The 24208-nt window shown below is 42.7% G+C and overlaps 1 protein-coding gene and 1 pseudogene across 2 annotated transcripts; one reads left to right on the top strand and one right to left on the bottom strand.

The window, feature by feature from the left end:
* The first annotated feature begins 240 nt into the window (after nucleotides 1-240).
* Nucleotides 241-1035, top strand: LOC109453028 (chloride intracellular channel protein 4; annotated as a pseudogene). The gene has a single exon (XR_002138219.2). The product of XR_002138219.2 is annotated as a chloride intracellular channel protein 4 (transcript).
* A 9510-nt stretch (nucleotides 1036-10545) lies between these two features.
* On the bottom strand, nucleotides 10546-23693 carry SDR9C7 (short chain dehydrogenase/reductase family 9C member 7). The gene is made up of 4 exons (XM_019742308.2): nucleotides 23191-23693; nucleotides 19774-20032; nucleotides 18921-19084; nucleotides 10546-11946 (listed from the first exon to the last, which is right to left on the bottom strand). The coding sequence occupies exons 1-4, from the start codon at nucleotides 23489-23491 to the stop codon at nucleotides 11729-11731; spliced, it is 942 nt and encodes a 313-aa protein (XP_019597867.1). The 5' UTR covers nucleotides 23492-23693; the 3' UTR covers nucleotides 10546-11728.
* Between the last annotated feature and the right edge of the window lie 515 nt (nucleotides 23694-24208).

The raw sequence follows: 24208 nt of genomic DNA, 5'->3' as shown, positions 1-24208 counted from the left end.
GCTTGTGCACACATACCTGTGCACGTGTGCAGTGGGGAAGATGGGGGAATGCGGGGGACTAACATGCTAAGGAGAACAAATACCACAGTGTAAGACTTCAGGAAGCTAGTTCTCTTGGGATTAAACTGACCAGCTTTGAGGGACTTGTTCTCTGTGGATCAGAGCCATTTAGGGCTCAGAATCAGTTGTTCTGAACCAAAGGTCAAAAAATACTTGCTGGAATCACGCGCGAGGCGTGGGGTGGTGCTGAAGAGTGGAGGCTGAGGTGAGCTCGACCCCCGGACTGTCCAGGGAAGCGCAGCGCGGCGGGAGCCCACACCAGAGCAGCTCCGGAGCAGACGCTGCCTCCGCTACCACCGTCTGTGCAGCCCAGCCGCGCTGGCCATGGCGTTGTCGGTGCCGCTGACCGGGCTGAAGGAGGAGGACAAAGAGCCCATCACTGAGCTCTTCGTTAAGCCTGGCAGTGATGGTGAAAGCAGAGGAAACTGCCCTTTCCCCAGAGGCTTTTCATGATTCTGTGGCTCAAAGGAGTTGTATTTAGTGTCACAACTGTTGACCTGAAAAGGTACTTAAAGCTTTCACCAAAACACCCAGAGTCAAACGCTGCTGGGATGGACATCTTTGCCAAATTCGCTGCATATATTAATAATTCAAGGCCAGAGGCTAATGAAGCATCGGAGAGGGGTCTCTTGAAAACACTGCAGAAACTGGCTGAGCATCTAAATTCTCCTCTCCCTGACGAAATTGATGAGAACAGTATGGAGGACATTAAGTTTTCCACACGTAAATTTTTGGATGGCAATGAAATGACATTGGCTGGTTGCAACCTGCTGCCCAAAGTGCCCATTGTCAAGGTGGTGGCCAAAAAATGCCGCGACTTTGATATTCCAAGAGGAATGACTGGCATCTGGAGATACTTAACTAATGCTTACAGCAGCGACGAGTTCACCAATACCTGCCCCAGTGACAAGGAGGTCGAAATAGCATATAGTGACATAGCCAAAAGACTTACTAAGTAAAATAACATTTATGAGAGAGATGTCTTCGCATCTTTCCTTGACTAAGAATATGCTTTTCCTAACAGACTGCTCCTCTTCCTATAAAGTAGAAATTTTATTTTGCATGAACATGGCAGTTATTCACGATTAGGATAAGGACAGACAAGGTATAGTAGCTATCTTTAAACATACACTCCTAAGCAGTATTATTTTAAAATTTTATCCTGCCTACCTCCCCTACCCCGTATCCTCCTCTCCTCTAATTTGGAGACATTTCGCCAGAAACTTTCACTGTAGAGGTAGTTTGTCATCTCTCTAGGGCCGTCATCATTGTGTCCATTCACTGTGGCAGGACTTTTGAGGTGCAGTGTTTGTTTGACAGTTAAAATAGTAACCAGGACCTCATCAGTCAGCTCCAAACTGGTGCCTAATGCATGGTACAAGGAGTATTTATGTATTTTTTGGAATTTTATAATATTTAGTAAGAGTATATGAAAGGATTGCTACTGTATCAAAATACTGTTCCAACTTAGTCTATCCTGGATATGTACCAAGGGAGTTACCACCAGAGAAGAGAGCCTTCCTTCTACAGAAAGTCACTACAGATTTTGCTCTTTGACTTTGTACATGGATTTTTACTTTTCCTAAAAGCATTTATTCTTTATACCAGTTATAACATCTGACACTATGTAGAAGCTAAAAGTTTAGAGGGAGGGATGATATTCTCAAGATCTTCCTCGAGCATTTTATCCATAGAAGAGAATCCATTGGGCACCTGATACTCTGACTAAATGTGTTTGTTTGTATGTATTTTGCCCAGTGCCATTCATTTGGAACATGATTGCTTTCTTCCTTTATTTTAAAAAGCTCCTCTTTAGGTAAGCATAGACCTTACTGTTTGTAGATATTTTGAGCAACACTACGTAAACTGATATTTAGTTGATTTAGCTTTAACACAGTACAAAGATTAGTAAGGTAAAAATTAATGCTTTACAGAAATTAACCTAAGGAATGTAGGGTAGGGTGGGTTTGTCAAAATATCAAGTAGAATTTTGTCTCTAAAGCATATTTAATGTGGGTAATCTAAAGGATGCATTATCCAGCCTATATTAAAAACAAGATAAAACACACACATTACCAGCTTTCCCCGTCCCACCCCCCTTTACTGTTACACTTTGGGTGGAGGCTGGGTCACTCCTTTTGGACTAAATTATAGTTGTTGTGGTGAGTACGTTATTACCACAGTTTTGCCTAATCTCATCATTGTGTTTCCTTCAATTAAATGTTTCTGCAGCCACATTGAGGAATAGCACTCTGCATGTTTGTTTGTTTCTTTGAAATTGAAGTCCTAAACCAGGGATTGATTATTTGTACTCTAACAAGGGAGGGTGAACTTGGTGAAAATAAAACAAAAGTTTGCTATATATTTATTAATTTTTTTTAAAATTAGACATTTTAAGTACGACTCCAGAGCTGGGGTTATAACTATTAATTTTTGGTAATTTTTGATACCTGACTTGTTTTAAGAAGTGCTATTTCTCATAGGCTGTTTTTGGAAATTTTGAATATATTTCTTTAAAATGGCAACGATTTTCCCCCTTGATAGGCTAACATTAAGAAGCACTGGCTTTATGGAAGCAGTCTGGTTTTTATAAGCATACTGCGTTTTTTTAACCTATCAGTAATTAGCTCAGTATAGAAAGATAAGAAAAGCTCCATATTGTATCCATTTGGCTCAGGGAGATTTTTTTTTTTTGCTTTACCTTTCTTAGAGCTCCTTATAGCTGATCAAAAAGTTTGGGCACCCACCTTTTTGTAATTAAATACTGGATGGTGATTTATCTGTTTCCAGGAAGAAGCACTGTCAGGTAATCTATTGAGAAATTCTATAGCAGTAGCTTCAATGAGTGAAAAATGTCACATTTGGACCAGTACACAGACAGCCATCATCACTTTTCACCTATTTTTTAAATAGTGGTAACTTGGCATTCAGGTGATATTGAACCTTTCCTCAAAGCTTAAAGTATGAAAAAGATTCAAAAGAAGGGGTGTCTATTCTTTCAAGTGAGTGGTTGGACTAAGTAGTGCATGGTGTAGGGCAAGTGAGGAAAGAGCAGCATTTCTTAGAGTGATGAAAAACACACTCTGAAACTCACCTGTGGAGTATTTTCATCTTGGCTATTGTCTTTGTTTTTTTAAAAAGTTTACCCCAGGATTACACTTGGCTGTCTCGATGTGCAAGAAAGGCAGGTCTACCTGTTACGATTTTGATGAAGGCAGAATTCTTTTTCTCTGTAGAAAAACAGATCTTATTTATTACTTTATCAGGGAAGTTAATCAGATAGAGTTGAAATTGGCAAATTGACAAAAGCCAGTAAAAAGGATGATCCTAGAACATGCTCTTTACCCCATCTTATATTTGTGGAAAGATCACAGCTTAAAATTGGTGGAGATTTGGGACATAAAAGTTTTCATGGCAATTCATGTAGTGTATACATTGACATGATGGAATCATGTGATATTATTTTATGCAACTACTGAATCATTTCCCCCTTCATTTAAACCGATGAGGAGATGAGAGTCTAAATGGAAGCTATCACTATTTCCCAAGGGATTCTGAAAAAATTTTGTATTCAATAGTTGGAAAGCTTTCTACCATTTAAGTTGATACGACTTCCTTTTTTAAAAAATGTAAATGCAGATTTTTCTATACATTAGGCATTTTTACTTCCATTGAATTTTGACTCTCCAGAGTTGCATGTAGATAGCTTTTATTTCTGTGCATTTAAAATATCCATTTAGAAAATATCTACAAGGTAAAAATGATAAGAAATAGAAATGTATTTTTTCATGAACATTTTGATACACATTTCACCAAGTTTATTGATTAACCAATTTCTTACACTGGTTATAATATTTGATTCAAAGAGAGGGGAGCATTCATTATTGATATACTATATGGGCTTTTTTATTCCAGTCTTTACAATTATCAAGGTTGGGGCTGTCAAAATTATATTTTTATCATGGAAAATAATTTCAACTCCCCAAGTCATAATGTTGAACAGAATTGGAGTATTTTCTTTAGAATTACTTGAAAAGGCAAATGAAAGCTTATTATAGAATGCTTGTATTTTCTTTTGTCTCTCTGGAACCAGTATATTGCTGGCAGCTATTGTATTAAAATAAAGTATATTTTCACTATCATAAAAAAAAAAATGCTTGCTGGACTGCTGGTAAATAAGAGTCAACAGTTTTCAAAGAACGTCTACCTTTAGTTTTCTTTGCTTAATAGAGCAATATGGACCCAGATTTCCTCAAGGATGTTATTACCCTTTCAGGGGTGAAATGACTATGCTAAATTTGCCAGGTTTTATGATGCAAGCTTTAACTCCAAAGTAGTGGGGGAACTTCGATCTATGGTGTGAAGAGAACGGCAAATCCTCTCCTCCAAAAACAAGTATAAAATTGGACAAATTTTAAAAACAGTCAAAAACAATAGTTCTCTGGAAATCAACAAAAGGTAAACAAAAAATTGGGAATCATTATTCATGGAAAACTGCTTTCTCTTCAGCAGGAATCTGTGATTTTCTCACTGAAACTGTTCCTACATCTCAAGAAGCAAGAATGCCAGAGCTGGCCAGAAAATTAGCAGCTTTGCTGCCAAAGGGTAGGCTCAATTTCAGGGAGAAGGTGAAAACACACCACAGAATTATCAGTAAAAGCACGACATGAATAGAAAAAACCCACAGATCTTCTAGTCTGAGCCTGTGGCTCTGATTGGGGCAAGCCACAGACCAATCAGAAATTTAGCAGTGAGATCCTGGAAATGAGAGAGTCATCGAAGGGCTGGAATAAGCTCTCCATATATAGCCCGCTGACTGGCACACTACTTACATGCATGAAGAAACTTGTGGGAGCCACGTTAAAAGCTAAAGCCAAGACTGACCTGAGAACTAGCTGAACTCTGAATGGCCTCCCAGGCTGTGACAAGCAAAAATGTCTCCAGACATTTCCAAATGTCCTCTAGCAGGAGTGGGGGAGCAATATTGCCCCTGGCTAAGAACCACTGCTCTAGAGCAACTATTAAGAAAATAACATTTTTTAAAAAGTTTTTAAAAATCAGAAGAGGAATTAAAAGGGTACGCTAAAACTTTTAACACAAAAGGTGGCAGTAAATGAGGAACAGAACAAAAATAACGTAAGACCTAAAGAAAATGAATAGCAAAATTACAGATGTAAATCTAGTGACATCAATAACTGTGTTACTGTAAATAGAGTAAACTTTTCTATCAAAGGCAGAAATTGTGGAACGAGATACAAAAGCAAGACCCAACTATATACAGTCTATAAGAGACATATTTTAGCTCCAAAGACAACCAGATTGAAAGTTAGAAGATCAAAACATATATACCATGCAAATAGTAATTGTAAGAGAACTTGAATGGCTATATTAACTTACTTTAAAAATAGAAATATTACTAAAGACAAATAGGGACATTTTATAATGTCATTACATCTGGAAGGTATAAAATTTATAATGTATATGCACCTAATAACAGAACCTCAGAATAACTTGAAGCAAAATGAACAGAATTAAAAGAAAAACTATGCAACAAGTATAGTTGTAGATTTCAATGTTCCTCTCTTGAGTATTGACAAAAAACATTTAGACAGAAAATTAATAAAATAAGGAAACTTGAACATTATCAACCAACTTGATCTGATAATTATAGAACACTTTACTCAGAATACACTTCATTTTCAAACACACAAAAAAATTCTCTAGAATAAATGATATGCTAGGCCATAAATAAGTCTCAATAAAATGTGAAAGGTTGATCTCATACAAAGATTGTTCTATGACCATAGAGGAATTAAAGTAGAATTCAACAACAAGAAGAAATTTGAATGTCTCCCCACCCTGCAATATTTGGAAATTAAACACATGTCTAAATAATCCTTGGGTCAAAGAAAAACAATCATGTGGGAAATTAGAAAATATCTTAAATTAAATGAAAATAAAAGCAAAATTTATGGGATGCAGCTAACGCTGGGCTTACAGGGAGTTTTATGCTTTTTATGTGCTCAATATCATTAATTATCAGGGAAATGCAAATTAAAGCCATAATGGGATACCACTGCACACATACTGGTATGGCTATAATCCAAAAGACTGACAATACTAAGTGTTGGTGAGGGTTTAGAGAAAATAAAACTCTCACACATTGCTGGAGGGAACGTAAAATGATACAGTCACTTTGGAAAGAGTTTGGCAGCTTCTTAAAAAGTTAAACATACCGTAGGACCCAGCAGTTCCATTCCCAGGTATCTACTCAAGAGACGTGAAGACATATGTTCATATAAAAGCTATATGAATCTCACAGTAGCATTATTTACATTAGCCAAAAGCTGGAAGCAATCCAAATGTCCCTCCCTGGTGAATGGATAAACGAAATGTGGTATACCCATTTTACAGAATACAATTCAACAATAAAAAAAGACTGAACTACCGAGATACGCAACAATGTGGATAAGCCCCAAAACATTGTTCTAAGTAAAAGAAGTCAGACACAAAAGACTACATAATTGTATAATTCTATTTATATAAAATTTCTAGAAAAGGTAAACCTATAGAGACAGAAAGCAGATCAGAGGTTGCCTGGGGAGACTGGAGTGGAAATGGGAATTGACTTCCAACAGGCACAAGAGAACATTTTGGATGAAGAAAATGTTTTATTACTGGACTGTCCAATGGTTGCACAAATTGTATAAATTTAGTAAACAATTATCTAACTGTACACTTACATAAAGTTCAATGAGTGAATTTAAGGTATGCAAATGGTACCTCAACAAAACTGTTAGAAAAATAGAGACCACTCTCTAACTGCAAAGGAAGTAACTCAAAGACTAAAACTGATTGCTCATGAAAAATGTCTCAAAACTCGTCTCAATTCTCTGCCATTAAGAGAGGCTCGGGTACATTAGAAAGGGAGGATTCCTAGAATCTGAAAGTCCAGTCCAGTCCTCCTAGAGAAATCGCAACCATTTGGCCCATAGATTCAGAAATGCAATTATTAATCCTTTTGAACACCAAAGACTATAAAGGAAGCAGCTGTTGCTGAAGATCCCCAACAGGAATGGACTTATCTTGGGTGGCAGAGACTGCCAGCAGGGCCACAATATGCATTCTTCCCTTCATCCGTAATAATGAACGTTTTAGCTGAATGCATGGCTCTCAGAAAGAGAACCAAATTTTAGCCTGTCTTGTAGCTAGATGTGACAATGTGACTAAGTTCTGGCCAGTGTGTTATGAGCACAAGTGAAAAGAAACATCTGTGCTATGACCTTAAAGGGTAGAGGCCTGTCCTTCCTTGTCCCATTCCTGCGGGCAGGAGCCATCTTGGACTGTAAGATGGCATCGCAAAAAGACCAAAGGAGTTTGAGCCCCTATTACAAATTACAAATTTGTCTCTATCTAGTCTCTATAGCAAATTAATAGAGAGGAGACACCATACTATTCTAGATTTTTCCATGAGGAAGAAAGAAACAATTGTCTTGTGTAATTCACTGTTAATTCTGGTGTCTGTGACACATAGCTGAAACTATATCTTACAATAAAAGTACAATCTGTTGTGTACAATCCAGCAGCTATAGAATGTGGACAATAATTTCCGAATGTTTCCATCAACCATTCAGAAAGGAGGGAAGATGGGAAGGATGGAGGGAGGCAATAAAGCAGGAGGGATAGAGAGAGAAAGAGAGATATTTCTATCCAGCCATGATATCTGGAACATTTTCCTGCTGAGCAATGAGACCAGTATATACAGAGGATGCCAAAAAAATGTGTACACATTTTAAGAAAGGAAAAAACTGTATTAAAATTGTAATACAATGATGACGCTAGAATTCATTTGATTAACACCGTCTTTTGAGCAAACATCATACTACACAGTGCTACCATAATTCAATTCAACTTCAAAAAGTAATACATAGATAACATCTCTTAAAATGTGTACATTTTTTTTGGCATCCCCAGTATATATCTAGGGAGGATGGCTGTGACTGGCAAATCTCTCTTCATGTAAAGGAGAACAGAAGCCAATATGAGAAATGCAAGGAACTACTGAAGCCATCCTTCCCTGGTTCGAGGTCTGAGCCCAGAGCTCATGAAAAGCCCCCAAGAAAACAAGACCCTTACATATGCTGCCTACACAAGACTCACTTCAGATTGAAAGACACACACAGACTGAAAGTAAAGGGATGGAAAAAGATATGTCATGCAAATAGAAACAAACAAATAAACAAAAAGCTGGGGTAGCAATATGTATACCAGACAAAATAGACTTAAAAAAAAAAAAAAAAGCTATAACAGGAAAGAAAGAAGGACCCACTTATCCCACTTCTTGGTATTTATCCGAAGAAACCCAAAGCGCTACTTCAAGGAGAAGTGTGCGTCCACATGTTCATTGCAGCATTGTTTACAATGGCCAAGATGTAGAGGCAGCCTGTGTCCATCGATGGATGAATGGATAAAGAGGAGGTGGTACATATATACAATAGGATATTGCTCGGCCATGGAAGGGAATGGATTCTTGACACCTACAACAGCATGGATGGACCTGGAGGGAATTATGCTGAGTGGAGTATAACAGACAGAGTAAGACAGATGCAATGTGATTTCGCTTAAATGTGAACTCTAAAGAACAAAATAAAACAGAAACAAATTCATAGACACAGAGAACATTTTGATGGTTGCCAGATGGGAGTGGGGTTGAGGGGGTCGGTGAATAATAGGAAGAGATTAGGAAGTACAAATTGGTTGTTACAAAGTAGTCATGGGGATGTAGGGTGTAACATGAGGAATACCGTCAATAATATTGTGATAGCATGGTACCGTGTCAGTTGGTTAGGGTATTTATCATGGTGATCACTTCTTTAGGTATATAAATGTTGAAAAATACAGTATACACCTAAAACTAATATAACATTGTATGTTAGCTATATTTTAATGAAAATCTTTTTAAAAAACTCTAGGAAAATACAAAAGCTATACAAAAAAGTTATGATCTTAATCTTAAATAAACTAAAATGTAATATTGAAGTAGATATTAATCTCTCAAATCCAAAAAATATCTCAACTATTAATGATGGGTGGCAGGATAGACCTCAGAGCAAAATATTCAGTCTTCTAGCATCTGCATAGGTACCTCTTAAATGTCTGCTGTCCCCATCTACATGCCCATATATCTGGTGAATCTCTACTGCCTTCCTGCCACAGTGAGACGGATGAGTTTTCTGTGAGGTCACCCAGGGCCTAAATGCACAATGTAGCTGCAATTCTTGAGTCTTTCCACTTCCCCAACATACTTCCAGAAAGTGAACCCTGGTGCCTCCTACTCTGGAAGCTCCAAATCTCACCTTCTTCTCTCATCAGCCAAAGTGAATCTCCTTATCTGAGGGGAAAGGCCCCGCTTCTCTGAGATAGTATATGCATACACAAGTCACATTTTCTTTTGCTTCTTCCCCAAATTCTGTAATTTCTCTAAAGATATTAGGATTGGGGAAACTAAAGCTGGAGAGAGTGCAAGAAATGTATTTGTTCTATTCTGTCAACTATCTCACCCTAGGTAAGGAAGTACTAAATTGGCTCCCTACCTGAGTGGGGAAAGTGAAACTAGGAAATCAAGGAGCAATGAAAATGTGTTAATATCTCAAAATTAACTAGCCATAGTGTCCCCGTAGTAAATTTTTGAGTCTTCAAAAAAGAAAATTTATTTTTGACCTAGATTCAACTCTTTCAATAGCATAGAATCTGAGTTTTGAATTTTCCCATTCTGTCCCATGATTAATCTAAACACTTCATGGCAATTTGCCCCCTTGTTAGTGATTGGTCCGGGGATGGACAAACTTAAGCGAATTTGGGTCAGTGAGGTTGAAGGGGAGCCTTGGTAAGGGCTCTGCGAAAGAAACTTCCTTGATCTTTAACGCCATAGAAAGACAGGCTCTTTCTTCTCCTATAAATTGTGAATGAGCAGAGTTCCCACTGCCACTGGCAGTCATACGACAACAATAAAGATAATTAAATTTATAGGTTCAAGCCAAAACTGTGGCTGGCCGAGCAAAGAAGCAGAAAGAAACTGCATCCTTGATGGCGTCATTCAGCGATGGGGTCCTGCCTGAATTCTTTTTTTTATTGTTTAAGCCAATGTAAGTTGGCTTTTCTGTTACTGGCTGCTCAGTGATTTCTACCTGATACAGAATTTGGTGCCAGGGATAGAAGTGCTGCAAATAACAGGCTCAGTGGATTGCATGGTGGTCCCCCAAAAGATATGTCTACATCCTAATCCCTGGAATCTGTGAATGTTACCTTATTTGGAAAAGGAGTCTTTTTCAGATGTAATTAAATTCCATTTTATTATTTTCAAGTTCAGCTGGATGTTAAAGAGACACAAATTAAAGACATTTTCATTAAAAAATTCACATTTGACCTTTATTACATGACCATTCCTCAAGATCAAAAAAGTCTTTTCAATAGAACGTCATATGGCTCAGAACTTTAAGGCTTTTTAAAAATTTTTAGTTCAATGACTTATTTGACAGTGTTACTAATTTCAGAATTTTATTCTCCTATAATTAAAACCCTAGTCTGGGAACCTGAACACCTGAGTTTTGTCTTGGTCACCACACTGGGGGACTGGGTAGGTCACATCTTCCTCTGAGCATTAGTTACTTCTAGGGAACAATCAAAGTTCCCTAGTCCCTAGTGCCCAGCTACAGCAGAATCATGCAGGACCTTGTTTCAAATACAGATTTCTGGGCCCCATCCCAAGCCTACTGAATCAGATTTTCTAACATTGAGGCCTAGGAATCTGTATTTTTAATTAACCAGGCAATTATGATATACAGCCAAGTTTGGGAACAACTGAATTAGATGACCTTTAAGATTCTTTACAGCTCTAAGAATTTGATTTTCTCATTTCTGTTTCTTCTATCACTGTTTGTCCTAGCTCTACTACTAGATATTGTGCCAAAAAACAAAAACACAAAATAAGCCAAGACCGTGATTTAATCATGTTACATCCTTCCAACACCTACACAGTGCCTGGTATGTAGTAGGCACTCAATAAATACTTGAAGCATTAATCAATGATGATTAAATAAATGAACACTATTTCATGTGGACCCAATCACCTATGGATAGAGAATTCTAAAGAGAAAGAAAATATTATAAACTTCTGTCTGATATAATCTTGTACTCCCTGTCTGCCTTACTACATACTTCAAATAATGGGTTATGTGAATGAGGCTAATGCGTAGTTAGAGACCCAATAGGAAAGTGGTTGAGATTCTCCTGTGGGCTAGATTATGCCACACTATTTCCCGGTGGCCGTGATAACCGAGGGAGGCTCGTGATTCAGCAGGAGCTAGTTTTCCTCTCCTTGACTTTTCTAGGTCCAGAAAAAGCCATATCCTGAGTGGGTGACAGGTGTCCCTGGGGCGATGCTACAGGTCTTTGAACTTGCAAAGCCCACCTTAGGTTTCTGTGGGGCCCCAGTGAGTGGGAAGAGGCACTTCTCTTCTGTTAGAAGTTATCCACAAATTCGCCAGCAGTGGGTGTCAGCCAAGCACAGTGTCCACAGAACATTTGGTGCCACCTCTTGTGACCCCAAAGTCCCTTCTCCCAGCCCCCTCCTCTACACCCCACTGACCACCCCTTGGGCTTCCCCAGCTCAGACACTGTCTGCTGGCCTTGGAAGGTACCGGCTCAGGATGAAATCTGTCACAGGGGTGGGCAACTTAGCCAGGGGGAGGTAGAGGAGTTTGGCATCCAGGCCAGGGTTGTAGCGGATGCGAGGGCTCCGTGAAACAATGGCATGCTCCATGCTGTTGGTGACCTCTCTGATCCTTGGCTCTGCCAACTGCATCATGTTTTTTAACTTCTCCGTATCTGTTTGAGGGTACAGGAGAAGAAAAACAACAACATCAAAGGCTCTGTTATTCTACAGTAAAGACAGTTTCTTCTGAATTTCTTCCAAGCGCCCTTTCCATCAGATCGCTGATCTAACATTTCAGGCAGATCTACCACCCCGTCCATGTTGTGCCTTTCACAACCACCCTGTAAATAATCTTATTTCTCTTCCTAAATTCAAGAATTGTGTATTGAATTCCTACTATCGCATTACACTAGCACCACAAAAAAAGTGCCCATTTCTGACGCTTATTAGTTGGGTGACCTTGAGCTTTAACTGTCATCATCTGTAAAATGGGGATAACAATACCTGCCCTAGAGAATAATAAAGATGAATAACAGCAAGGTAGTCAGTGGGGGCAAACAGAATAGTGTATGTAAGTCCATAAAAAAATTGGAAAAAAATAAGTAAAAATATTGTCTGGCTGGCAGAATTCCTAGTCACTGGAGGTTTTTTACCTCCTAGAGTTCCCAAATTTTCTACAAAAGCATGCAGGGAAAAAATGTTATTAAAAAGTAGTAAGACTGCCCTTGCCTTGGTCATACGGCCATTGGGGGGCTCAAATGAAGTAAGGCACAGACAGGCACCTTGTTAAGGCTCTGACAGATGTGAGGGGTACTCTGCTACCCTGTGCACATGGGTGTGGAGATGGGTACAAGGCCCCCAAGTCCAAGTCAGCCAAAGCTCATCACACAAGTAGGAAACAAGGCACACGATATACTTATGGGCCTGATCTGCCCCTGTGCTCCTGGCCCATACTTCAATGAGAGCTCCAAGCACGCTGGAGAAAGTGGTGCCTGAAAGTCAGACTTTGAGATAAGAGATCGAAAGTTGAAAACAAAGAGGTAGCAAAATCAAGCTCGACTTTGGGGATGGTCTAGGAAGGCAAGGAATTCACCCCCTCTTTGCAGGACACTGGTGGGCTGTTGATGAGGACAGGACAGTGTTATTCAAGTGTCCTTAATCCCAACTTTGAGGAATTTCCCTTTCTGTTTCCTAGAGAGACAACAACTGTAGCGAAGAAGGTAAATTACATTTTGGGGTCCCCCAAAACAGCCATGCTGACTTAAAGCGATAATGTCTTAGGAAGCCTATACTCTGCCCTCCATCCTTGGGCCGGACAGAAAATCCACCACCAGCAGGTCCCAGGCAGGGAGGAGAGTGTCGAAGGACTCATTCAAGATGCTTCCTCAGAGCCAGGCAAAGCTGTGTGGACTGCTGAGGGTGACAGGCAGGCTGATGTGATGGGTGGCTTTGGAGCTAGGCTCTAAGAGATGGGGAGGACCGCATAGCCAGGGGTCGGAAGCTATCTGCGACATGGAAGTGGAATAAGGCACATTCTTCCATTGTTCTCTCAAATATTTGTTGTGCTCCTATTTTGTGCAGGGCAGCCTGTTAGGCATGGAGTGGGAAGGGGGACAGAGGTACCATTGAACCCCGTCACTCATCTGGATAGTGAGGAAGACCGTGGGCTTTGGATTCAGGCATCTAGGAAACATTTGTGTTATTGTGAGAATTAAGCCAGACAAAAATCCATAAAGTATCAGGGACCAGGCTTTGGCAGTTAGTATAGACCCAATAGTTGAGTTTCTGTTCCTTCCTCCTTCACCAGGGACAGGTCTTGGATTTCCGATCTAGTCCCTCCCCAGGAAGAGAGTGGAATTTTTTTTGTGGTCTCCCTGGCAGGAATAAAATGAAGAAAAACTTGACAGGTGGCTGTGTTGCTCCTAGGCTGTGGCTAAACTCCAGGCTTATTAGGATTTGAATGCTGGGCTCTGTTCACGTGCTGGTCCCCTCTGGTCACATGATTCTGTGTGCTGCTTCTTTGGGAATGTTCCCATACTAGGTTGCTATTAACTAGCCATTGCCAATATAGTTCTGTTTTGGGGATAGTTAAATATCACTCCAAGATACCTAGCCTGTCCCAGGGTTCCCAGGCCAGGGGACTATTTGGTTGACCACAGTAACTTGCTGGAGTTTGTGCTCAGTGGTGATGTGTGACCACTCCTAAATATTTCTTCAGTCTGTCTCCACAGCACCTGCTCCCCGAAATACTACCCCCCCCACACACACACACACACACTTCCCACAGCCACCAAGACTTCTAACTCATGCCTTTGTCATTCCTTCACTGGGTTTCTGTAATAGCTTCCCATCATGCCTTTGTCATTCCTTCACTGGGTTTCTGCAATAGCTTCCCATCATGCCTTTGCCATTCCTTCACTGGGTTTCTGCAATAGCTTCCCATCATGCCTTTGTCATTCCTTTACTGGGTTTCTGCAATAGCTTCCAAGCTGGTCTCAGGTCTCTACCTTCATCCTTCCCACAGCAACACAAATCTGATCAGGTCATTTCAGAGTCATTTACTTAAAAGGTTCTCCAACGTTTCTGGGATAAGAGTCATACTCCTTAGTGGAGCTATCAAAGCCTTTTATGATCTGACTCCTAATCTCTCCCAGCCTCATCCCTACCACAACCTCTTCATATTTCTCTTAGGCCAGACTAGTTCTAACAGTGATGGCTGAGGTTTGTTGAGCTCTCCTTAGGGGCAGGATGAGTAGCCTCGGAAATTGACCACCTCCTCCAGGATACAATGCAAGGTGCCTCACTGATTACACACGTAACAAGTGACTGAATATGGCACCTGACGCTGGAGAAAAACAAGAAATCAGCCTCATCCAGCTTGGCGAATCCCTATGACAGGGACCTGATCTTTAGCTAATTATAATGTCATTATAATCTCATTTTCATTGCGATTATTATGGCTCCCAGCATGTATCTGATACCATGATAGTTCCAGAGGAGCAACATAAGGAAAGAAAAGCAAGAAACAGAGGGTCCCGCCCAGAGAGAAGAAACTGATGAGCCATGTCAATGGGACATTGCCAATTCCTGCCTCCCAGAGATATAAATACCCCTGGTCAGGACTTCCTGGGCGTGACTCCATCTCTGACTTGTTCCACATTTCCCTCTCAAGGGTGTACTTTCGTTTCAATAAACTCCTTCTGCTTTCCTGCATTTGTCTTGCTCTTGAATTCTTTCTTCCATGGAGACCAGAACCTGGTCACCGCTGCTCCGGGATGAGTCCTCTCTGGGACTCCTCGTGAGCCTGCAGTGACATTATTATATGTCCGAGCTGAGTGCTTTACATTCTTGTTTAATTCTCCAAACAGTCTGTGAGAGAGGAATTATACTTTGTAGTGAAGAAACTGAAGCTTAGAGAGTTGTGTAACATAGAGGACGGCTGTAAGCTAAACTCTGAATCCACACTTGCCTCCAAAAGCACGCAGTACTGTCAGGTCTCCAAAATGCTGTTCATGCTCTTCCCTCTATGGGAAATAGCTGCCATCTTTTTCTTTTTTTGAGAACTCTTATTCACTCTTCAAAACTCACTAAGTCATTCGTCTTCACCTCGTGAAGGCCTTGCCACCGCAGAATTAAGATTCAATACTGTTGCCTTGTATGTATGTCCATCGCTGCATGATACTCTGTGTGGTGTTGTATTTGCTTTTAGATCTCCTCAACTAGCTTCCCAGAGACATCTCTGTATCCCCATAAACACCAGTTAAAGTGAAGTGAAAATTAGAACACTTGGAAAAAAATTTAATCTAAAAGTAGTCAAATGGCTGCCTGAAAGTTTTCCTCTGCACTCATGGGGCAGATGACAGATGCATCAACACATGGTATTTTACTACTCTTCAGAAGAATGATAGCAGCTTTTGACGTGGTTTTCAGAGGAAGTTTGCCTTTCTCCATATTCTTTTATGTTCCACAGGAGATTACAACTTCTGCCTGCATTGAGCCACTTCACATACTTAGAAAATGGCCTTGTGAGATTTTCAGACACTGGTTGAATCTGTGTTTCACCTCAGCCCCACAGTGTTCCCATGAATAATTTGGACCACTCTTGGCTAAGGGAGAGTTTTAGGGGGATCTCACAGAGGATATATATTATCCCCCCCACACACACACTCCCCACATCTATTTCCCTTAAGCAACAGCTACAGATTTTTCTTTAGGATCTTTGCCTCTGCCAGTCTGAGTTCTTTGGTCTGGACGGAGCACATGACATAGCCTGAGCCAATCAGATCTTCACATTCCCCCGAGCACAGTGATGGGCTCAGAGTTGGGTACATCCTACAGATCCCTCTGATCCTGCCGTTATAGGCCCACCAAGTCAGAGTGAATCTTAGGCCTTTTAGGGGAGCTACTGAAAGGACTATCCCTGGGAGGAGGTGAGGAGATGCTGCAGCCACGTGACCTCCACAGGGAGTGCTTGTGAGACTGGAGTCGCGACAAAAGCAGCAGAGCCAAGAAATAGGGTAAAACCAGGTCCTAACAACATCATCTGCAGACTGGATTAGACTATAACTGAAGCCCATATCCCTCAACTTTTTAGTCATGAGTGCCAAGAAATTCCTTTTCTGCTTGAATAATTTGAATTGGATTTTCTATTATCACTGAGAAAGTCCAACTGATGTAAATCCTTAGGACTTTTTTTCTCCTCAGAGAACTCTAATATGTTCAGAACTAAAAGATTACTTACTTTAAGTAATACTACTCTGAATATTTTCCCCTAAATCAATAAATGAATGATATTTTCATCCACCAGGTTCCTTGAATTATAAACCTAGCACTTTTCCATGATGGCGTCCTCTCCCTCCTAGTGCTAGCAGGTCTAATATACACCTGGAATCTCTCAACTTCTTTTCATTTTCTCCACCTTTTATCTAGTCCAAACCAGCATCATGTCTAGCCTGGAATACTGCAGCAACCAGAGCAGTCTTTCATAATCACAAATCAGATCACATCCTGAATCCTCATTGCGCTTTGCTGCTCTAATTTATCCTGTGTGCCTCCGTTCCCCCACCCTCCGTCATTCTTAAAATTCCTCTAAAGATTTTTCTGCCTCAGGGCCTTCCTACAAAAATTTCCCTGCCTATCGTCCCTTTCCACTTTTCAGTAATGCCTAACTTATACTTCCCCATAGTCAACTCAGAGAAGCCCTTCCCTATGTTATCATCTAAACTGGAGCCCCAACTTCCAGCCCCATTCTTCTTTCATAGCTCTGTGTTTCTCTCCATGGCACTTATACACATTTGCCATTAATTGTGTGTGTGTGTTTATTAAGATCTGTCTCCTCTACTGGGCCTAAGCTACAGGCAGTGAGCTGTGAGCCCTGACACGTGGTCTACTCTCACTCCTTAGCCTCACACAGTGTCTGGCAGGTGGTGGGCTTTCAATAAAATGTGGATTAAGTGAATAAATTTTCATGGTTTTGGTGTCTTGGCTTTTTACTCTGGTGATGTATGATGTTCAGGAGAGCATCACACTAAAATAAACTCCTCTGGACAGTTAGATACCTGCCATGGATTTGATTGAGTGATTACGTTTAACCCATCCAGGGTTTCTGGGTATATTTTAAAAATTCATTACTTTGGATTTTGGATAATTACTATCTAAGCATCTATTTTTGCAATATAAGAACTGATAGCTTATAAGTACCATGCTGTCTGAGGGAGGATTAAAAACCAAACTTTTATATCAAATTGGTCTTACCAGGGACCAGGTAATCTAGGCATTTTATACATATTAACTTGTTGCATTCTCATAACTCATTAAAGATGAAAAAACAAGGTAAGCAGGAGAGCTGAAATTTGCACTCAGACAGCCTAGATTCAGAGCCTAAGAGCTTAACCACAACAGTAACTGGTCTTCCAGGGAATTTCATAGAAGCCAAGTAAAAAAAGAAGAAAAAATCTGGGTTAAAGAAATATGTCACTAGACCGTTGAGGTCCAAAGGGAGCAAGAAAGGGGCTGAGAGCCTGGCTACTTCACTCTGGCAGAAGAGAACCTCCTGAATCAGCAAAGTACCAGCCCCACCTTCTTGGCTGGTGGCCAGGTCAAGAGAAGCAATTGGAGAAGTAAGTTGCTAATTTTGTCAGTACCAATTTCTATTGACAAGGGTGTCTTTCACAAAGGCAGCTACAGAGGTGGCTCTAAGGTGCTGAGAGCCAGAGAAATGGAGAGAATAGGAAGTCTTCTGAATCATCCTCTCCTGAAACCACACTTTCTGCTTCGAGATTACATGATCTGAGTGAATGCTGGGCCTTGTGGTCCTCAAAGTGGCCACCTCTCTCCTCCCACGGGTGCTCCACTAGGTCCTGTGGCCATTCATCCTCCACTGCACCCTCAGGCCACCCCCTCCTCTTGAGCCCCAATAGTCAGGGCTCCATTCATCCCTCAAAAACTGGAAGAACTGCCCAAGGTTTGGGGGCAGTATAACAAACAGCTGTGATGTGCCACCTCTACTCTCCAAAAACACCTGAGCTTCCCAGGAGACCCTTAGCTCAGAGAGGAAGAGAGCTGCCGAGAGCCTCTTCCCTTTACATACCGTACTCGTACGCTCCTTTTTCTCTTTATTGATTTAATAAGCACTTAGTGAGTGCAAGATATTTCACAAATATTAATTCTCATAGCAGCCTTGTGAGGTAGGCACTATCATTAACTTCATTTTATAGATGAGAAAACTGAGACATAGGGCAACAAGGTAACACGCCCAAAGTCTCCTAGCTGGTAAGCGGTAGAGCTGGGATTCAAACTCAGGCAGTGTGGCTCGAGCAGCTGTGCTCTTAATATCTTCTCTGTACTTCTGTCAGTACATTTTCACCTAATTCACCAAGGTAATGATGTTTTGGGGGTCAGGTGCCAGGAGTGGGCAGTATCTCTCCTAACACCCCATCTTCCCAGCAACTATGGTTCTGCCACACACTCCCAGCAGTTGCCAACTTGGTCTTTGTTCTTAACCCCCAGCATTGCCACTAGTTGTTGAACGTTGTGCCCATAACCCCTCTGAGCCTGCATCCCATCACCTATAAAATGAAAGCGGGTCAATGGCCCCCAAGATCTCCCTGTGCCCCCTGGAGGCCCCTCTCCCTCCCAGGGAACTCACAGATACAGAAGTACTCCTCTCCATAGCTCTCCCGGGTCTCCTGAGGCAGCCGATCCCACAGCTTCTGCAAGCGTGACTCCATGTTCTCTTTGCCCAAAATGGCTGTCCGATAGTTTCCTGGCTCAATGATGCTGACTTTCACCCCAAAGTAGTGGAGTTCACGCCTGGGAAAGAAGAGCTGGACTTAGTCTGGGGCCCCAAGATGGCAACGGGTCATCAGGGAGAGTCACCTCCAACACCTCTAGAGGGACTGATCTCCCCAGGAACCTAGAAGTGCTCTCCCAAACCCTGCACCAGGCCAGGCTTTGGTTTCATGCAAATAAGCCCTGTCATGGAGCCTCAGCCCTTTCCCAAGCCTGGTCTCTGGGCAATTCGCATTAGGCAAACCCAGACGGAGGAAGTTAACAGAGAATCTAGACCAAAGCCTTTCCTCCCACCAGGTCCCCCTCACTCAGCCCCACACCCAACACTCACATGGCAAAAGGAGTGAGAGGCTCAATGGGAGGCTTGCGTCCCCCTCTGAGGGTCTCCCACAGGCACATCTGCCCCCAGTCCTCTCTGTTTGGGGGACAATCCCTCCTACAGGCCCAAATAGGGTTTTATTTATTCTGGGACAGCTCAAGGGCAGGCAGGAAGATAGCCTCCTATCACCTCACTAGTCTTCTCATCCTGTCTTCTCTCGGTCCTTGGGGAAAGCCCCCTGAGGGCTAGCCTTCTTCCTGCTGCTGTTTTATCTTCCTCCCATGAGAACTCCCTGCCCACATTCTGTCATTCCTCCAGCCCCAGCCCTCTCATTCTGAGGTGAAACCCCAGGACTCCCAACCAGAGTTGTTTGGCACCGGGGCCCAGTCACCTGATGCTGTCCGAGAAAGCCTCGACGCCAAACTTGGAGACGCAGTAGCCACCACCAATGACAGCCACACGACCACCAGAGCTGGACATGTTGACAATCCTGCCCCGTGCTTTCTTGATCATGGGCAGCATGTGGAGGGTCACTTCAATCAGTCCCACCAGGTTCACATTGATCACCTTCACAAAATCCTCCTTGGTCAGCCATTCGTTGGGACCACTGGGCACGCCCACACCAGCGTTGTTCACCAGGGCCCAGAGGCCTGGAGGCAAGACAGAGGGAGAGAGAACCACACAGAAATCAGCACTGTCTCTGGAAAAGCATCCGGGTCTACTACCCAGTGGCACAAGACAGCCAGCCTGGGGCCTGGGTGGGGAGCTATGACAGCCCAAAGGAACATGTACTTTTGCTAATTAGTTTTCCCTAAAGGGGCACTTTTTCTGTTTCACACAGTCTGCCAGCTAGCTGGGCCCTGTACCAGGTAACACTCCAGGCTTTAGCTAATACATCTAAGCTATTAGCTCTGGGAAAAGAGGTATAATTGTCACCCCAATGGATAAATGTTTGAATTTCTTCCCCCATTATGCTTCCCCCTCTATATTCATCTAAGCATAAGAAACCAAATCTATTACACACATTACCAAAATCACTCCATTCGTTCACCCATTCACATATCCATCCATTCATTCATGCATCTGTTCTCTGTCAGCTACAGAGGACGGTATTCGTGACATAAAATGAACACGACAGTGTTTTATCACTCAAGGAGCTCACAAACCAGAGAAGAAATAAATAACAGTTATAAATAAATATATGAAATATTTAAATAAAATAATTATGGAAAAATGTGAAAAAGGCTCTCTGAGATAATTAAATTGAATTGGTATAAACGGAGAGAAATAATGCTAAGAATTGTCATTCAACTCTGCAGGGACCCAGGCTTGAAGAGCTCAAATTCTAGTCCTGATTCTACCTGCAGCCTTGGACAAATCACTTGTCTCTCTGGGCCCCAGGTTCTTTGTTGACTGGACTAGAACAGTTGTTTCTAGCCTGTGGTTTGCAATCCTGAGAGTTTCTAGGCTGAACCCCAGAACCTGCTAAGGGAGGGAGATGCAGGAGAAGCTCAACTTTCATTTGTTTTACATACTGAGCTTCCAAGTAAAATTCCATTCGGAGGCAAGTGTTTGATGCTAAAACATGTTGGAAAAGCCTCTAAATGATCGCCTAAGGATGCCTTCCAGCTCCTTCATTCAGGGATTCCATGAGCTTCTTGCCTTGGTTTCTTCCCTTCCCAAGCCCCGTGCCACCACCCCACCCTGGCCTCTGCAGCCTCCTCTGGGCACACTTCCCACTCTCTCTTGAGGGCAGTTCTGGATATAAGCACCACTCGCTCGTGGTCCAGCCTTTCCCGTTGGCCTGGCGTCCACACAAAAGCTCTGCCCCCACCCTATCGTCCTGCCTTCCTCCAATTAGAGAGCCCCCAGGAGACCAAATGACTGGTAGGACTCAGAACATTCCCAGCTAAAGGAGACCCTCTTGTCTTACAGAGGAGACAATGAGGCTTTTGAGACCAAAAGCCTATAAAACCCAAGTGATCTCCACCTGGGGAGCAGGAACACATACTCCCTACTTCCTCTAATCATCCCTGGAAATGGCTCTGCCTGCTTGGAAACCAGGACAATCTTAATTTTTTTTTTCTGCAAAGAGCAACTGCAGAAGTGTCAGAGCAGTGTGAACAGCTTTAGGGTCAACCTGTCATGTCCAGAGCACTCAGGGGCAATAAGAAGGCATACCAAACCTTACCTCCATTTCCCAGTGGGGTAGGTAGAAGAATGTCCCCCCAAAGATGTGCCCATACTAATACCTGGAATTTGTGAATATGGTCGATTACATGGGAAAGAGGAATTAAGGTGGCAGATGAAATTCAAATAGCTAATCGACTGACCTTAAAATGGGGAGATTATCCTGGATTAGCCTGGTAAACCCAGTATAATTACAGAGATCCTTCTAGTGGAAGAGGGAGGCAGGAGACAGAGAACCAGAGAGATGCAGTGTGAAAAGGACTTGGCCCAAGCTTGCAGGCCTTGAAGTCAGAAGAAGAGGGTCACGAGCCAAGGAATGCAAGCAGTCTCTAGAAGCTGGAAAAGGCAATGAAATGGATTCTCCCCTAGAAGGAACACAGCTACCAACACCTTGACTTTAGCACAGTGGGACTCGTTTTGGCCTTCTGACCTCCAGAACGACAAGATAATAAATTTATGTTGTTTTAAGCCACTAAGTTTGTGTTAATTTAGTACAGCAGCAACAGGAAACTAATATACCCAGTGAATCATTAACAGAAGTGGCTCAGGGCTGAATCTAGGGCGCTGGGCGAGGCAGCTTATTGAAAGAGAGACTCACTCTTGCTGAATTATTCATTACTTAGTTCATCCAACAAATATTTGGCAACTTACTAGATGCCAGACACTGTTCTAAGTAAGTACTAAGAATATATATGAAATAAAATGCACAAAAAGCCCTGCCCCCCCCCCAGAAGCTTTATTCTAGCAGGGGAAATAGACAATAAATAAGAAAAATAAATAAACAGTATTGGATAGTGGATAGTGGTAAATGTTAAGGAGAAAAATAAAGCAGGGAGTTACTGTCTGGCTCCTCCTGGGCCCAGGGCTCTCCTGGCCCCACCTGTGTGCATGGACCCCAGACTAGTTCCCTTGGGAATCAGGACTTCCCCTAGGCTGCTGCTTCTGCAACAGAACCACCCTGTTCCTCCCGCCCCTGTGCCCACGCACTGCATGCAGGAAGCTCCCTGGGGAGGTGCCCATGCAGTCCTGGTCCAGCCCCAGCCCACAGCCTCCTTTCCCAATAGCAGCCACTCTGACATTGGTACTTATCCTGAGGTCAACCCAAAATCCACCATGATGTGAGGAAAAGGACAGATCACTCTCTCCCCAGCCTTCTAGCCTGACATAGTCAAAGAGAGCAAATGCCCCCACTCAGGGAGTCCAGTCTCCTATTCCCATCCCCTTCCCTCCAGCCTGATTCCGATAAGCAGTGCACTCACATTTCTGTAGGAGCTGATAGTCAGGACAGCTAAAGTTCCAGAGAGACAACTCCATTTTTAGAGGTTTGGACATACAGAACACATCTTCTGTCCCCGACTACCTATGGCAACCTCCTTCCATCCCTCTGAGTTTCTGGGAGAGAAAACTTGCTTGGGAAATTACCCCTTCATGCGGACAGAATAAACCATGCAGCGGCTTCCAGTCCTACTGAGCCAGAGCCCCAGTCCCTTTCTCTACATCTCCTCTCCCACCTCATCTGAACAACATGGTCCCTGATAACTGTCGGATAGATGCCTCTGGGAGGAAGAGAGAAAAAGAAGAAGAAACTGAGAAAGCCAAAGAATGTAATTTGCCCCACCTTGCTCTCCCACTTGGTCCCTCACCCACTGGGCTGCTGCCTTGATGCTCTCGGTCTTGGTGACATCCAGTAGAGTGGTCTGTAGACGGTAGGAGGTATCTTGCCGAAGTTTGTGGGCCCCGTCCTCAGTGAAACAAGCAGCCAGCACCCGCATTCCCCGATCAACCAGCTGCTTGGCCAGCAGGTTCCCGAAGCCCGAGTCACAGCCCGTGATGAAGACGTACTTGTCTGAGAGGTTGCGGACAAGATTGCAGTTCTTGAACCAGCGGTACATAAAGGAGAGGTCCGTGAGAGCCGCCATAGGGCAGGGAGGAGGTGATGGTCAAGAAGGATTGGGCTCAGGAGACAGTGGGAGAGGCTGGTCCTCTGAGCCCCAGCTGGAAGTGTGCTGGAACCAGCTGAGAAGAAGAGCTCCCCTCCTTTCCACTGCTGGCAACAGACACAAGGCCCCTGAGTGAGCCACTCTATAATTTTTATAGGTGGATGCATCACCACACCAATTAGCCCAGATGCAAGAAATTCAAGTCTAACCTGAAGCCTTGTCACTTCAGACAGCCCTGGCGGGTGACTCTCTCTCTCCTCTAGCCCTGATGGGTGAAGGTGCCAAGGATGGGAAAGACCCCAGTAGTGAGGTCGGTGCTGAAGGTGGCTCACCTGGGTGGGCTGAGCAGGGCAAAGGAGAAAGGAGGACTCAGCCCAGACACGCCCCCTGGAAATCCCCCACCTCTGGTCCAGGGATCAAAATCATTTGTCATGGTGCAGGCATGTAAATAAACTTAATTTTTATTTTCTGGGGAAAAACATTAAAGCAAATGCATTAATGTAAAACAAACAAAATTGGGGTGTGTGTTTTTTTGCCCTCCAAACCCCCAAAGAAATGAGTTCTAGATTATTAGTTCTTTGGAATTCTCCGTCCTTAGGTGAATCTCCTTTGTGAGAGATAATGAAAAATGAAGGGTTTCTCTCAGGATAGCTATGCCTCCATTGCCCTGAATCAGAGGTGGCAGGGAAGCTGGTG

This window comes from Rhinolophus sinicus, linkage group LG02 (assembly GCF_036562045.2).
Source record: "Rhinolophus sinicus isolate RSC01 linkage group LG02, ASM3656204v1, whole genome shotgun sequence".
Taxonomy (NCBI): Eukaryota; Metazoa; Chordata; class Mammalia; order Chiroptera; family Rhinolophidae; genus Rhinolophus; species Rhinolophus sinicus.
The sequence above is the reverse complement of the archived record's forward strand: the minus strand, read 5'-3'. Positions and strand labels throughout refer to the sequence as shown.

Coding starts and splice junctions, on each gene's coding strand:
- SDR9C7 (XM_019742308.2), bottom strand. CDS start 23,491: ATGGCGGCTCTCACGGACCTCTCCTTTATGTACCGCTGGTTCAAGAAC. Junction 20,033..23,190: donor GGACCAAGTGGGAGAGCAAG/GTGGGGCAAATT, acceptor TCTTGCCTCCAG/GCCTCTGGGCCCTGGTGAAC. Junction 19,085..19,773: donor GCTTTCTCGGACAGCATCAG/GTGACTGGGCCC, acceptor CTTCTTTCCCAG/GCGTGAACTCCACTACTTTG.